The sequence below is a fragment of the Sminthopsis crassicaudata genome, chromosome 3 (genome assembly GCF_048593235.1).
Source record: "Sminthopsis crassicaudata isolate SCR6 chromosome 3, ASM4859323v1, whole genome shotgun sequence".
Taxonomy (NCBI): Eukaryota; Metazoa; Chordata; class Mammalia; order Dasyuromorphia; family Dasyuridae; genus Sminthopsis; species Sminthopsis crassicaudata.
In genome coordinates, this window is record NC_133619.1 from 339,536,020 (window position 1) to 339,552,099 (window position 16,080).

The window sequence follows — 16,080 nt, forward strand, 5'->3', positions numbered from 1 at the left end:
CTGGAAATTGGTAGGTAATAGCTGTCATAATCTTGATCAGTTGATACATATGGATTGAATAAACCTCAAAAGAAAAGAGATTGCTGAATAATTGCCAAGTGATCATGGTAGAGGAAGAATCTGGAATTGGCAAAGGAAGATCAGGAGGTAATCTGGCTCCCCCAACTATAGCTACTGAGTCTGGAGATAGTGAAAGAGAGAGAAAAATAAGTGAAAATGCAACAATGCTGGAAAGAAATCTAGGAAATTTGTGTCATCAGAGAGAGCTAGGTCTCATTGCAAGAAGACAAAAGGGAGTGGAAAAGGTAAAGGATGAAAGTAAGTTTGCTACTTGAATACCAGGCATTCCAAACTTAAAGGATGTAATGAGTACATATTAAGTAGCATGGGGAGTGGGAAGAGGAGGATTGAGAAAGCAGTAGGACAAGAGAGTAAGTAATGGAGTATTGGCAGTCAAATTTGAGTTATAACAGGCAGGATGATGGGGAGCAGGGGAGGGATGGGCATGGGACTGGGAGAACAGTGTTTGTGCTGATAAATGAGTGGTCCAGGTGAGAATATTACTCTTCCCTAAATACTGGTGGAATTTTTACTTAAATTCTAATGGGGGAATTTGATAGTTTCAGTCTCTTATAAAGTTTGCTAAGCAACTTTTGGGCTGCCTCCTTTGCTCATTTGATCTGAATGTACTAAGTATCTGCTCCCAATTTTTTTTTGAGCTTTTATTGGTAAATCATAACTGCCTCTTTGTTTTTGTAGTTGGTACTTATTAAGCCATAAAAGGTTAGCACTGTGCAGGTTCATTAAAGAAATAGTTTTGTATTATCATCTATAGTTGACTGGGTCTGAAAAGTAGAAGGGGTCAGAGTCTTGGCAGGTTTTTTTTTTGTTGTTGTTTTATTTTTGTTTAGCACTGCTTTCCTGTGCCTCATTGGATATTATTCCTTCCTTATTTAAGCAATCAGACAGATTAACTTTCTGTTCCTAACATAAAATACTACATCTCCTATCCCTGATGGTGTTCCCAAGATTTTGTCCTGGGTCCTTTATTTTCCCCATCTATACTCTTGGTAATCTTATTAGCTCCCATGGGTTTATATATTATCTCTATGCATGTTACACATGTTGCTTCTAGAGATTTTCTTTGAAAGAACCATTCTTATAAAATTGTGATAATGGCTCAATTTATTGTTACTTTTAGGGATGATCACATATTTCTACATTTTTTAATAGGTGACAAAAAAGAAGTAATGTGAACATCTGTATAATTTGATTTCCTTTATTTTCAGAGGTTTTTTGACATCGTGTGAGGCAGAACTTCAGGAGCTAATGAAACAGATTGACATAATGGTGGCTCATAAGAAGTCTGAGTGGGAAGAACAGACCCAGGCTCTAGAAACATGCTTGGATATTCGACAACAGGAGCTCAACAGTCTAAGGAATTTATTGGATCAAAAACATACAGAGGTACAATACACAGTTTACTCACTTTAATAACTTTGCTTATGCATTACATATGTTTCAAAAAAGTACATCAAAAATTTGTTGTACCATATTTTTCTTATTAAGTTCAGTTATAATATAGAGATAGCTTTCCATTGGGAAAGATTTGACTTTTTCTTTCCCCTAATACTTTGATTTCAACAACATGGGTACCTTGATGGATATAGACTGTAATTTTGTATAGACAAAGTTTTTCAAACTTGTTCTGTTTTAAGAGAATTTTTGTAGTTGCTTTGTAGTTATATCATATAGAAAATACAAAATACATATATAAGAAACATTCATTGTTCTAATTGATAGTATATAAATAAAATATCAATATAATTGATAGTGTATAAAAAAATAAAATATTATACTGCAGGGAAATTGAACTGTATGTTTTATTGGGTAGCTGGGTGGCACAGAAGGTAGAATCCTGGGCCTAAAGAAAAACCTGAATTTATATCTACTTTGTGACTTTGCACAAATTATGTTACTTTTGTCTGCCTCTGTTTCCTCAAGTTTAAAATAGAGATAATAACAGCACTTACCTCACAGGATTGTTGTAAGGATCGAATGAGATAATATTTATAAAATGCACAGTACCTGGCATATAATAGTCAATGTATAAATGTTTATCCTTTTTTCTTGATAACACCTAACCTTATTAACAATGTTTAATTAGAATTTAAAAATTTATATACATATATATTTATTGTATATGTAGTCTTTAAATTTATCACATAATTATTTTGTTGTCAAAGATGTGTGGGTCTTTTCTGTCTTAAATACAAACACAAAATTCCTGATTGTTTATATGTTTCTCTATTTTTTCACTGTTTAAAAAAAAAAAAAAAGACCAAATCAAAATCAACTTTTAATTTGTTTGCTACCATTTCCATTCAACAGAATCTGAACCATAGAAGGGTACTAATAATAAACTACATCCACATCCATTGACCTTTTCCTAGTTTTTATACTATTAGTCTCTTAACATTTAATATGTTCTATACTCATGTTTTTAAAATGTCTCCATTGTATTCTGTGAATTGTCTTGTTTTTTCTACCTCTGATTTTTTTCTCTCCTTTCTTCTGCTCCATAAATATAGATGTTTCCAAGATTCAGTCCTTTATTCTTATTTATTCCCATAGGTTCAGCTTTGAATAACTTTAAAATGAGTATATTCTGAGGTTCAGTCCTTCATTTACAATTGCTAGACATTTTTCATTTGGATGTGGCAGTGCCTCCTAAGACTCAACATATGTAAAATTAAACTACCTGCTAATAGTTTCCCTTCCTCATAAATCTGTTACTGTTAGTAGTAATACAATTTTCCCAGAAACCAAAGCTTAGTATTTGATTCTTCCTTCTCTGTTGTATTATTATTTACTTATCCAGGTCCTTTTGATTCTTTTTGAATCTGCCTTTTCCTTCCATTTTTATTGCTACTATCTGCAAATTGGCTGGATTCATTTGGGCAATATTATGGGAAGAGCTTTATAACTTCTCCCTTCCTTCAGCTTTTCTTCTCTCCAGCCTAACATTTTACTGCAAGACTAATCCTTAGAACATTGCTTTGACCTTGAAATACAACTAGTAAAAACCCTTAATGAATCTCCAGTTGTGTGCAGGGTAAAATAAATTTTTTGACTTCATATTTAAAGTCTTCTGTTGTTTGGCCTCAACTTAGCATTTCACTTTTATTCGTTTTTTTAAAAAAAAATAGTATTATGGATGCTTTTTTTTTCTTTATATAATTACAGATATTTTCAGAATTAAGTTCTTAAAGGTTCAGGTTACTATTCATTATTTTGTTATCTCCCATAGCATCAGATATTCTACTAGGTATTTAGTTAGTATTTTTCAATTATCCATGAAAATATTTTAGTGAAAAGTAATTAGCATTTTTTTAAAAAGGAAAGAAATTGCTTCCCTTTTTTTTTAATTGATGAAAAATTTACTAGTGTTTTTTGAGACCAAATTCTGAAGACAAATTTGAGTCAAATATTTGATTTCTCATAGTCTAGTAATCTGGGTTGTATAAAGTGAACTGAATAGGAGGAAAAAAAGAAAAAAATTTACAAATTAGTGCCTTAATATTTGATATATGAATGATAACTCACATTTAAATGATACTTAAGGTTTACAAAGTATTTTTCTGATAATAGCTATATGTGACTGATAATACAAGTTTTAATGATACTATTTTGCCAGTGAGAAAGTTAAGACCCCAAGAGGTTAAGTAACTTGCTTCTGGTCACACAGCCAATAGATGACTGAACTTGTCTCTTATGACCATTTCCTCCCACTTTCCTCCTTATCCTCTGTCTTCTTAGACGATTGTGAATACTCACTCACTCTAGGAGTAAGATGGAAGGGACATTAACCCTGATCTCTTACTCTGGGATACTTTGACTAGGAGCATTTTAGCATCACAGCAAAAGGAATTAATCTGTTTTATAGGATAAGGGCTTAAAAATTATAGACCCATTAGAAAAGATTTTTTTGCTATGACCATTGTCATTTTATGTGGAAGTAAAGTTAATGCTGAATATCTCCTAGGAGTGAATTTAACAAGTTAAAATTGATATTTGGGATAAAACTTTGACTGTCTTTGAAAGATAGGAATCATTTTGTGCAGAGACAGAATCCTTAGATTTTTGTCAATCTAAGATTTTATGAAGTATTGAACAAAAGTGCTTAGAAAGATGTGAAAAATATTATTAATAAAATTTGATATTTTTCTAAGAACTTTTATGTTGTTTCTGGTCATTTCCTTTGATTATTACGGTAGTGCAATTACTCCAGTGTTTACCACTTACAGTATTTAGCATTGTTTATCATTGCTTAGTGGTAATAAGTTTTAGAGTTGGGGAATTAATACTAAAAGTGATTGCCCAATTAATGGACAGAAAGCATAAAGTTCACTATAATCAAGCCCCATATTTATGTTATTATGACTTAATTGATTTAAGCCAGTGATCTCCAAATTAGAAATCTCTATTTCATATATGACAGTCATTAAATCAAATATTGAAATAAACAACATAGAATTATGTGATATACATAACTTGTTATTTAAAATTTTTTAAATATTTTTATTTTCCCTAGTTACATGTATAACAAATTTTTACATTCCTTTTTAAAACTTTGAGTATAAGATGCTCTGCCTTCCTCCCCATTCCCACCCCCTGTTGAGAAGATACATGGGAAATTATGTAAAACATTTCTATAAGTCATGTTGTGAAAGAAAACATAGATCCTCCCTTCCAAAAAAAAAAAAAAAAAAAAAAAAAAAAAGACCTTTAAGAAAATAAATTAAAAAAAAAAAAAAAAAAAAAAGGAGGAATAGAGCCCTTCAATGCTAATAAAGAGACATCCTGTGGGCTGAGGCCTCTGGAAGGTATGGCTACCATCATGGCCCATGGCCACTTTCCTAAGGCCCTTTCATCCTAGTTGAGACAAACCTTTTCCGATGATCTTCCAATTTGTCTTTAGTATCTCTGGGCTGAAAGGTCTGGAAACTGCTAGTACTGCTACTGATACAAAGACCCCAAGATCCTTTTCTGCTTTGCTGGCACCTGGCTGAGTGGGCCTGTGTTAGCATGGCCTGTACCAGAACTGTACACTGAACTCCCACCCTGGTGCCATAGATCTTTCCTGCTAACCTTTAAAGTTGTCTTTGCTGGAAAACAGTTTCCCTCCATCTTTTTATGTTCTTTTTTTTTTAAATATTTTTAAGAAATAGCAAGTTGTATTTAATTTAGTTGTTGTATAATCATCCCTTTTATAATACTATATTACAGAAATGCTTTTTTTCCCCCTAAGCTTAAAATAAAATATTTCTTTCTTTCTTTTTTTTTTTTTCATCTTTTTATGTTCTGTGAAATAAATATGTTCTTTATATGGGTTTGCCTGTAAGAAGTAAAATGGCTTATTGCTGGAGAAGTACATTTTATAAGGATCTCTACATTCGATAGGATGGTCCTATTTCCTTCAGGAGATTTTTTTATCAGTCATCCTTTGTTTTTCTCTTAAAGTTTGAGTCTTCCTATCTTGCTTAGGTTGGAAATGAAGCGACTACTCATAGGCCCAATCCCATTATTGGGCCTGGCGCAAGAGCTTTGCCTACTGGGCTGGTTCTTATTTCTTTTTATGCAAACTGAAGACTTCCCACTTCTTGGAGCTCACTATCCTGATGCCATATTCAGTGTGCCTAACTGATCTGCTTAGTCTACCTTTGTCATTACCTAGTTGGAGCTTATCTTGATATATGCTGTGAGATGTTTTATTCCTAGTTTCTGCTAAATTGCTTTCCAGTTTTCCCATTAGTTTTTGTCAATGATTTTTTTACCCCAGTATCTGGGATCCTTGTTTTTTTTTTTATCAAATGGTAGATTATTATGCTCATTTACTTCTATTGACTGATCTTTTTTTTTTTTTTTTTTAACCTGTTAGGTTCCTTACTAGGTAGTAAGTCGGTACTTAACAATTCTCCTTTAAAAGGAATTTACATCTTTAAAGGAGTTAACACCTTTAAGGAGTTAGCTCATTGGCCCCTTAAGAAGTTCCCATAAACCCTGGGAGTACCCACAAGCCCATTCTCTGGGAGGATTTAAGGAGCTAGGATTCAAGAAGAAGAGGATTCAAGAAGAAGAGGATTCAAGATTCTACTGTGGTGCTGACTGGGGACACTTGGACAAGAGCAGATTCACAAGTCTAAAGGAAAAGCCTGCTCATGGACTTCCAGGAGATTCATATCTAGGATTGAATTATGGGATTAAAAGAATTGGAACTAAAGCCAAGGCTGCCTCCCAAGAAGCTCCCCAAGAAATCCTGCTCCCAGAGAACGATTGCAATTCTAGAGACAACAAAACATTACACCAAATTTTTTTGATAATTACTAATTTGTAGTATAGTTTTAGATCTAAATAAGCTTCCTTTCCCACATTTTTTTTATTGTTTCCTTTGAGATTCTTGACATTTTGTTCCTCTAAATTAACTATTTTCTTGGTTTTTTTATATGTTTAAAAAGTAATCCTTTGGCATTTTGATTGGTATGACACTGAATAATTAAATTAATTTAGGTAGTATTGTGTTTTTATTATTTTCTCAGCTTACTCATGAACAATGAATATTTCTCTAGATCTTCCTTTTTTCTACCTTTTTATTCCCATAGAATACCACCCTTCTAAGTGCTACTGACTTTAGGGATGTGAGTGTAACTTTTAAATAATTTTTAAGGTTCCTGAAATCGAGTAATGGAAAAGGAGATTGAGGAGTACGTTTTCATAATCAAATACATTTCTTATAACTGCATTTTCTAGATGTAAACTTATTTTTTAAACTAATAATTATAATAATTACTGGTTTGAAATATTTCTAAACTGCTTTGTAGCATTATATGTTATCTTAAGCAGAATTTGCCAAAACCTTTTCTCATTATAAGCATCAATTATTACATTCTATTTCATGCATCAATGCTCTCAAACCTGTTGAGAGATATGAGATGCTTTGCTTCTGTGGAAAATAAAAAAAAAAAATTCAGTAACTTGCAATTTGGGTACAGTTTACCAAAAAATAAATCTATTAATGAAATTTTGAAGTTCTAATCTTTGATTAGAAAGAGAGGAAATCCATCCAGCTTTAACTTTCTTAATTCTAATTTCAGAGTAGAAAGAGAGGAAATCTATTCTGCCTTTAAATCTTTCTTACACAAACCATTGTCAAGTTATAATATATGACATTTCCAAAGACAAAATTCTACAATAAAATAAAACATAGTTAATATAATCCAAGTGAGAATGATAGTCATTAAATTGTTACATCCAGGAAATCTTTTCCTAAGCAATTCATTCCAATTAAGGATAGAGATAGTGAATAAACTAAGTTAGAATTATCTATTCCTGTTCAAAATACAATTATCACCTCAATCTATTTTCTGGTAATTTATAGACTTCCTTCTTAAACTTAGGTCCAGTTTTCTTTCAGAAAGCAGCTAATGGCAGCCCTTTTAATAGTGGCAAGAAACTGGAAACTGGAGTATTAGATGCCCATCAGTTGGAGAATGGCTGAATAAGTTATGATATATGAATGTTATGGAATATTGTTGTTGTATAAGAAACCATTATCAGAATGGGCCTGCAGAGACTTATATGAATTGATGCTAAGTGAAATGAGCATAACGAGGAAATCATTATACACGGCAACAGCAATATTACATAATGATCAAATCTGATGGACATGACTTTCTAGCAGTGAGATGATTGAGGCTACTTCCAGTGATCTTGTGATGAAAAAAGCCATCTATACCCAGAGATAAAATTGTGAGAACTGAGTGTGAATCACAACACAGCATTTTCATTCTTTTTTTTGTTTTTGCTTGCATTTTGTTTCATTTCTCATTTTTTTTTCCTTTTTGATCTGATTTTTCTAGTACAACAAGATAATTGTATAAATATATATACATATATTGGATTTAATGTATATCTTAATATATTTAACATATATTGGATTACTTTTCAACTAGGGAAAGGGGTGGGGGAAGAGGGGAAATTTTGGAACACAAGGTTTTGCAATGGTCAATGTTGAAAAATTACCCATGCATGTGTTTTGAAAATAAAAAGCTTTGATTAAAAAAAAGAAAGAAAGAAAGCAGTTAGTACTTTGGTCAGAATTATATTTAAAAAGATATCATTGTTTTGGAATTCAGCACTGGTAAAATTTCTCATTCAAGTAGAAACAAATACTTCAGTCTGTTTTAATTTTGCTTTGCAATATACATAACTTAAAGAGGGAAGATGGAGTGATTGAGATGGAATGTGTTGGTTTGTGCATGTGAGTGTAATTTAAGATTCCTTCCCTCCTTCCTTCTTCCTTTCCTTCCTTCTTTTCTCTCTCCTCTCCCTTCCTCATTCTATTCCTCTCTTCCTACCCCTCTTTCTTCCTTCTCTCTTATTGTTAAGCTGTCTATTGTCTCTTGTTATCTTTTCCTAATTTATTGTCTGTAGGGAAATTAGATAACCAAACTTTATTGTAGTAAATCATATATGAATAGGGATTGTCCTAGAAGTTGAATTCTTGTATTTTCTGATTGCTATGGATTTCGGCTCTGTATACTTTTAGGTTCTTGGCTCTTATCTCAAATATTAATGTTATTGTAAATTTATCTTTTGGATAAGTGGGATATTAAAATGTGAATGTTATATAGGTAGGTTCTTTCTTTTGATTTATATAACTCAGTAATAATTTTAAAAATATATATTAAAAAAAAAACCCTACCATCTCTGTTTAGCTTGGGATGTTGCATCAGCAGGTTGAAGAGCTTGAGAAAAGCAAGCAGGAAATGGCCATAGAGTACAAACAAGAATTGAAGAAACTTCAGGAAGAGGCGAGTACATTTTCACTAATTTTCTTTGTGGAGTTAATAGATTTCCTTATTTCTTATTTACTTGTGGGAACTTTTTAAAGTAATCTAGTTTTCTAGACATGGCTTTTTTTAACATTGAGATGATTCAAACCAGTTCCAATTGTTCATTGATAAAGAGAGCCATCTACACCCAAAGGACTGTGGGAACCAAGCGTAGTACACAACATAGCATTTTCACTCGTTATGTTGTTTCCTTGCATTTTGTTTTGCTTCTCTTTTTTTCTTGTGCAGCATGATAAATGTATAAATATGTGAGCATATATTGAATTTAACATATATTTCTACTGTGTTTAACATATATTGGACTACTTGCCATCTAGGGGAAAGTGTGGGGGGGAAGGGAGGAAAAATTGGAACACAGGGTTTTGCAAGGGCTAGTGTTGAAGAATTGGCCACACATATGTTTTGAAAAATAAAAAAAAATTAAAAAACAATAAAGTAATCTAGTTTTCTTAACAAATATTTTCTATGGAAGTTAGGGCTAAAAACCTTATTCCTTCACCCCCTCACTTCCCCCCCCACACACACACTCAGTTTTTTGGTACTTCCTAGAGAGCAGAAAATAAATTTTAATTTTCTTAGTAGGTTTCTTAAGTCTTAACAGAAATAGAAAGGGTTTTTTTTTTCTTTAATGCCTTGTGTTCCTTTATTTAATTAAAAAAAAAGTTTGCATTTATAAGCCCCTGTCAGCAGTTCTTTTAATGGTGATATTAATTGATCTGCCTTTGATATAATTGTCTTTGTATGTTGGCATATTTAATATGTTTCACTGGTACCACTTTTAAATTCAAAGATCAAGTTCAAATGATGAGACATTTAATAAGTGATGAAACTGATTGTCTTTACAGCTAACCAGACTAAAGAAAGGCTATGAAAAACTTCAGAAAAAGCAGTTAAAAGAATCTAGAGGGATCAAAAATCACAGGGAGGATCCATCTGAAATGGAGAGGTTAAATGGGAAAATAGAGGTATGATGTTTTTGTTCATAGTAATTGTCAATCTTCATACAGGATAATTTGAGGAAAGGTGGTATTTCTTGAAACTGAGTTTTTATCATCAGTTCTGTTTGCAGGTTTAAAGTGACCAAAGTACTTTGCACTTTCTTTTACCATATCTTTTTTTTTGGATTGGGAGGTAACTGTACCAATTTCTTAGACTGCTCCCTATAATTAGTTTTTATAAAGTATTGTTTTGGTTTATTCAGGTTTCTTTTGTGGAAGAGGAGCTATTTTGACATTTTCTTTATTTTGTTTTGAAAAGGTTTAATTTTAGAAAAGTATTTTTGAACTTAGATCTCATAACCCTCAAGATGGCCAAGTTGTTTTTAAATAGTTAATTTTTTCCCCCTAAAGGCCTGATATCTTTTTAAAGGTGGAATTGCCTGTGGGGAAGAAGATGTGGGACTTTTTTTCATTTATTCTCCACTTAGACTCTTTTAACAGCTTCTTCACAGATTTCTAAACTCTACCCTCTCTCTCCTTCCCTGATCCATCCATTTATTATACTGCTAACAGATTAATCTTCCTGAAATAGTCATTTGAACATATCACTCCACTGCTCAAAACTTCAGGTTTCTTAGGTTGGATTTCAAAGCCTTTGGCAATCTAGTACTACTTTTCTTTCCAAAACTCAGTAATCCTGGATCACACTCTGTCCCTCAATCATTAATTGTTCTTCATTGCTAGTTGTCCTCTGCAGCATCAATTCTCCTAGTCTTATGTATTTATGAACCTATTTTGCTGTAGTTAGTTTTATATGTGGCATGTTTCCACCTCCACTAGATTTTTTTTAAATCTAAGAATACATCCCCAGCACCTAAAATTGTACTTTGCATGGAGAAAATAGATAATGAAAATTTGAAATGGGAAGAAAAAAAATAAAGAATTAGTGATAAAGATATATTGAGGGATAGAGAATAATAATAATGGCATATGATGCTTTAGATATGATAATATGGTGCTTTAGAAAAACCCTCTCATTTTATGTTTATAAAAACCCTGAGGGGTATATACCTTTATTATCCCCATTTTATCAAAAAGGAAACTGATACAGACAGAGTTGATTTGGCTGTTACATAAAACACAATAAGTAGAGATCTCAGAGTCTCAGTTTCTCTTTTCATTTCATGTAGTCAACTGTTAAATAGAATTCAAGTTAATCTCTGATTTCCAAATCTTTTCTTATATGATGAGAGTTATAACTCAAACAAGCAGAAGGAGGAACTTCTTACAGAAGTACCAGACTAGGATTCTTTTCTCATATAGTTTATTACTTCTCTGAGAATGAAAAAATGTGGATTCTAGTCTCCATTTAACTTCTCTTTGGCTTGGCAGTAGTGCAGGAAAAAGAGCAGACAAATTGGGGTCAAAAGGACCAGTGTTTAAATCTTGGGTCTGGTCTTTTGGAATAACAGCAATTATTCAATTTGCCTCAGGATTTTTTTTTAATAAAAAAAATTTTTTCTTTTAATTTTTTTTTTCCCCTGCCTTAAGATTTTGTGAGAATTAAATGATGATTTTTGGAAAGCCCTTTATAAATGAGCAAAATGTTAATGTTAGCTGTGTATTATTATTATTGTTAAGTGATTTGAATCTTTCTTTGTAAAATGAGGAAGTTGGACTTGGTGATCTTCTAAGGGCTATTTGAGTCTAAAATGTTGAAGTTCAAGAATATTCTTGCACTATTTTGCTAATGGAAGATTACTTTAAATCACCCAACTCTCTGTGGTTCCACTAGGTGAAGGACTGAGGAAGATTATAGCATTATTGGAATTTGTGCTTGCTTGGAGTTTGTATGTTCCTTGGTGACTTCCTTCTTCTTTCTTCAACTTTGTTATGGGTACTTAAAAATTCACCTAGCTATAGCAGCTTCTGGAATCTGTCTCCCATTCATACTAAGGAACTCATCACTACAGCTGGAATTTTTGCTCTTCACCTTTTAAAAGTCTGTAAACTTGTAATGAAGAGATGTGATTCATAGAGCAGATGAGAGTTCCAGACTCAAGGAATCTTGGAGAACTGGGAGGCTATTATTAAGGCCATTTGGCCCTCAGGTGAATTTGCTTTGTGCTTCAGTTGGCTTTCATAACTATAACTATCAAATGCTGGCTAGATTTATGGTTATTTTAGTCACTGTTGAATTCTCATTTTCCATGTATTGTTTGATATTTGAATCACAAATAACTGAAAACTGTAATTTCAAGAGGACTAGGTTTTATCTTGACAACTTTTTCATTGAAAACTTGAAAATTATTTTGATTAACCCTTAGGTGGCAGCAAATTTATAAAAGTAGACATGACTCAGTGCTCCACATCCCTATATCATACATGTCTACAATAAATAGAGTGTTAAATTTGGAAAGACAGAAATCCTGAGTCACAGTATATGAGGAGATGAGAATTACTGTATAACTTCATCGGTTGACTGAATAATGGCATCCCTGCTGTGGAAAAAGGTCTACCTCTGTCAAGGGATGGGAGTGGGGGGTAATAATTAGAGTAAGAGTGAAACTTGAAAGTATGATAAGAGGGGATGCATTTACAAGTCAACTGTCCTGATTGTCTTTGCAGGAGTTCCGTCAGAAATCACTAGAATGGGAGAAGCAGAGAGTGATTTATCAGCAACAGGTGGCATCTCTGGAGGCACAAAGGAAAGCTTTGGCTGAACAGTCAGAGATTATTCAGGTAGAGTTAAAACATTTAAAAAGAAATGTAAACATTTGGGTAATTTTAATGAGCACATACCTGTATGTCACAATAGATTCTACTTTTCCATTTTGGACAGTTAAATTTATGACAAAGGAGTATTAGCTTTTCTCCATTTTTTTTGTTTATTATCCCACAGATTTTGCTTATTACTAGCTCATTTGAATTACTAAAATGGGAAGATAGAGAATTAGGATGAATTAGCTTTTTCTGTGATTTTGTTCCTTCATTATTACAGACGGGCAACTAGGTTTTGTGTAGAGTCAAATTTGGAAGTGAAGAAAGTCTAGTAGTATAGGTCCCTTTTGAAAATTTGAAAAAAAAATTAAATAAAATTAAAAAAAAAAATTTTGAGGGAGTTTTGTCCATGAGCTGGTGTTTGTATAGCGACAACTAAGATCCCAGTGGTTAAAAACACAGTTCTCACTCAGTTTGTCAATAGGTGAAGCTAAGAATGAAGCTATGAATATTATTTGCACAAGAAGATATCATATAATCCTCATTAAGCAGCAGTGCCATTCTGGAATGTATATAAAATTGAAGGGCATTGTTCATTAAAGTCACAGTCTAAATTTCATTCAGCAAATGATATAAATTCAAGGTAAAATAAAGAAGGATTCTTGGGATTTTAATGGGAGAAAAGGAGATTGAGGCAAAAACCATAGTTCACCAGTGCTAGTTTTTGAGAGAGAAAATTCTATAAAATCTTGATTTTTAAAACAAGAAGTCAAATTTTATAGCACAAAAACCCTTCACCTACTTTTCCATTCCTTTTTTCATAATAATAAGGATGTCTTAATATTTTAAGGTATTATGGTTGGAGGGAAACTGAATCTCCTGGAGTGAGATTTACAGAATCATGGGAACTTAAGCTATTGAACAATAAATAGCAATTTAAAAGTGGACTCTCTAAAGGCCTCTCAACTGATTCAGCCTCTTTCTTTTCTTTAACTTTCTTCAAATACATTTTCCCTCCTTCTCTCTGTTCTAAATTTAAAAAATACATTATAATACTAATACAGAAACCAGGCAAATTAGTTTTATTTGATTATTATCAATTGTATCAATAATTGTATCTAAAAGATGAGTCATATGTGACTCTTTTCAACAGTGATTCAGGCCAACCCCAATAGACTTGTGATGGAGAGAGCCAGCTGCATCCAGAAAGGGGACTATGGGGACTGAATGTGGATCACTACATAATATTTTCACCTTTTTTGATGTTTGCTTACTTTTTGTTTTCTTTCTCACTTTTTTTCTTTTTGATCTGATTTTTTTGGGTACCATGATAATTGTGGAAATATGTATAGAAGAATTAAACATATATTGGATTACTTGCTGTCTAGAGGAGTGGGAAAGAGGGAGAAAAATTTTGAACACAAGATTTTGCAGGGGTGAATGTTGAAAACTTTTTCTATATATTTTGAAAATAAAAATCTATTATTACAAAAAATGTCAGACATTTTCTATGGAGGGCTGCTAAAAGTAAGTATGAGAAACGGTATTTTAAAATAGTTCTTTTTAGCCTTTTCATTCTGTATCATGATTGAAATATAAACATCTTTGCAGACTTACACATTTTTCTAGGGGTAGTAGAGACAGGTTCAACTGAGCCAAGCTGGATTAAAGTAACTCCAGTTACCGGGAGTAACTCCTCTGACCCAAATGGGTGAAAACTGCTATATTCTTTTGTCTAAAATTCCACAACTAAGTTAGTCTTTACCCTTTCATGGAGTAGTAGAACTCTAGTAGAGGTCAGTTTTTATTGTTATTTCTCAGTTATTCATGAGTAAAGTATTTGTATTATTGATTAGAAATCTCACTTTCAAAATTCATATGAACCCTACTCAAGTTAAGTACTTCCTTCCTTCCTTTCTCCTTCCCTTCCTTCCTTCCTCTCTCCTCCTCTCCCTCCCTTCTTCCTCTCTTCCTCCCTTCTTCCCTCCCTCCCTCCTATCCCTTTCACAACTCTTCCCCTCCCAGACCTTGCCTCACTGAAAAAAGAAACAATAATAAGAAAATCCTCTTAACAAATATGCATAGTCAACGAAATCAAATTCCTACATCACCCATGTGCAAAAATATCTATCTCATTTTACATTTGGAATCCTATTACCTCTCTTTTAAGAGACAGATAGCATGTTTCATCATTGGTCCTTTGGAATTATATTAATTATATCAGAATTCTTAAATCTTTCAGTTACATTGCCTTTTGAGATTGTTACTACATAAATTGTTCTTATTTGCTCTGCTATTTATTAAATACAAATGTTCTTCGGAAACATCCCTTTGTTATTTGTATAGCAACATTACATTGATATGCCATAATTTGTTCAGCCAGTACCCAACTAATGGGAACTTCCTTAGATTCTATTTCTTTGATGCTTTAAAAATAGCTGCTTTAAATCTCTTCTTTTAGTTTTTCCATTTTTTTTTTCAATTTCTGGGCTAAAGGGCATGTACAATTTAATAAATTTGGGGGCATAACTCTAAATTGCTTTACAGAATGCCTGAAATAATTTTCAGCTATACTAACAATGCATTAATGTACCTTTGTAGAAAGTTTTTCTGATAAAAGCCTCGTTTCCAAGATTTAGTAGAAATTGGCTAAAATTTAACTGAACAAGAGCTATTCCCCAATTAGAAAATTAACAGGCAGGTTTCCAAAGAAATCCAAGCTACCAACCACAAAATTTAAAAAAAATTCCAAATCACTAATAACTTGTTAAATGCTAATTCAAAAAACTTTAAGGTTGTGTTTCACATTCATCAGATTAGCAAAATGACCAAAAAAAAAAAAAAAAAAAAAGAAAATGATAAATGTTGGAAAATTTGAAGGAATTTCATTGAGAAAGTATGGAGAACAGAAAAGTAGCAGGGAAGATGGTAAAATCTAATGAGCATTAAAGAATAGACTATAGGTAAGGAACCAGTAGATAAGAAATTAAAGAGTAGAGAACAACTGGTGATAACAGTTGGGACAGTCTGCTGGAGAAGATGGGAGGGAATGGAATCAAAGGGTTTGGCTCTCACAAGAAGATACCTCTATCATTGAGTGGGCTAGCTTCCTCATAAATTTTTGTTCTTGACTATTTCACTTTTACTCATCAATAGTCCCATATTTCTAGGCTCAGCTCACCAATCGGAAACAGAAGCTGGAATCTGTGGAGATTTCCAGTCAATCTGAAATTCAGCACTTAACCAGTAAGCTAGAGAGGGCCACTGATACCATATGCGCCAATGAATTGGAAATAGAGCGTCTCAACATCAGGGTAAATGATTTGGTTGGAACCAACATGACTCTATTGAAAGAACAGCAACGACTTGAAGAAGAACTGAGGCACGTTGAAAAACTATTAAAGGTCTGTGTAATTATTGCAGGTGAACAATAAATTAACTTTATTTTCCATAAATAGGGAAAAAGAAGTCTTACTTTTAGTTCCTAAAACTCTTCTTTCTCTTAC

The 16,080-nt window shown here is 32.6% G+C and overlaps 1 protein-coding gene across 7 annotated transcripts in view; it reads left to right on the top strand.

Moving 5' to 3' along the window:
- The window catches only part of CEP63 (centrosomal protein 63), a 39,927-nt gene that overhangs the window by 9,899 nt on the left and 13,948 nt on the right, over positions 1 to 16,080 (top strand). For 6 of the 7 annotated variants that reach the window (XR_012488122.1, XM_074301582.1, XM_074301586.1 and 3 more), the window contains exons 3-7: positions 1,290 to 1,467; positions 8,778 to 8,873; positions 9,761 to 9,880; positions 12,482 to 12,595; positions 15,745 to 15,978. Coding sequence is in view for 6 of the 7 variants with exons in the window: in XM_074301582.1 (XP_074157683.1) it covers positions 1,290 to 1,467; positions 8,778 to 8,873; positions 9,761 to 9,880; positions 12,482 to 12,595; positions 15,745 to 15,978 (742 nt within the window). In the remaining variant the exon portion in view is untranslated. The remainder of the gene's footprint in view (positions 1 to 1,289; positions 1,468 to 8,777; positions 8,874 to 9,760; positions 9,881 to 12,481; positions 12,596 to 15,744; positions 15,979 to 16,080) is intronic. The other variant, XM_074301585.1, reaches the window with a different exon arrangement.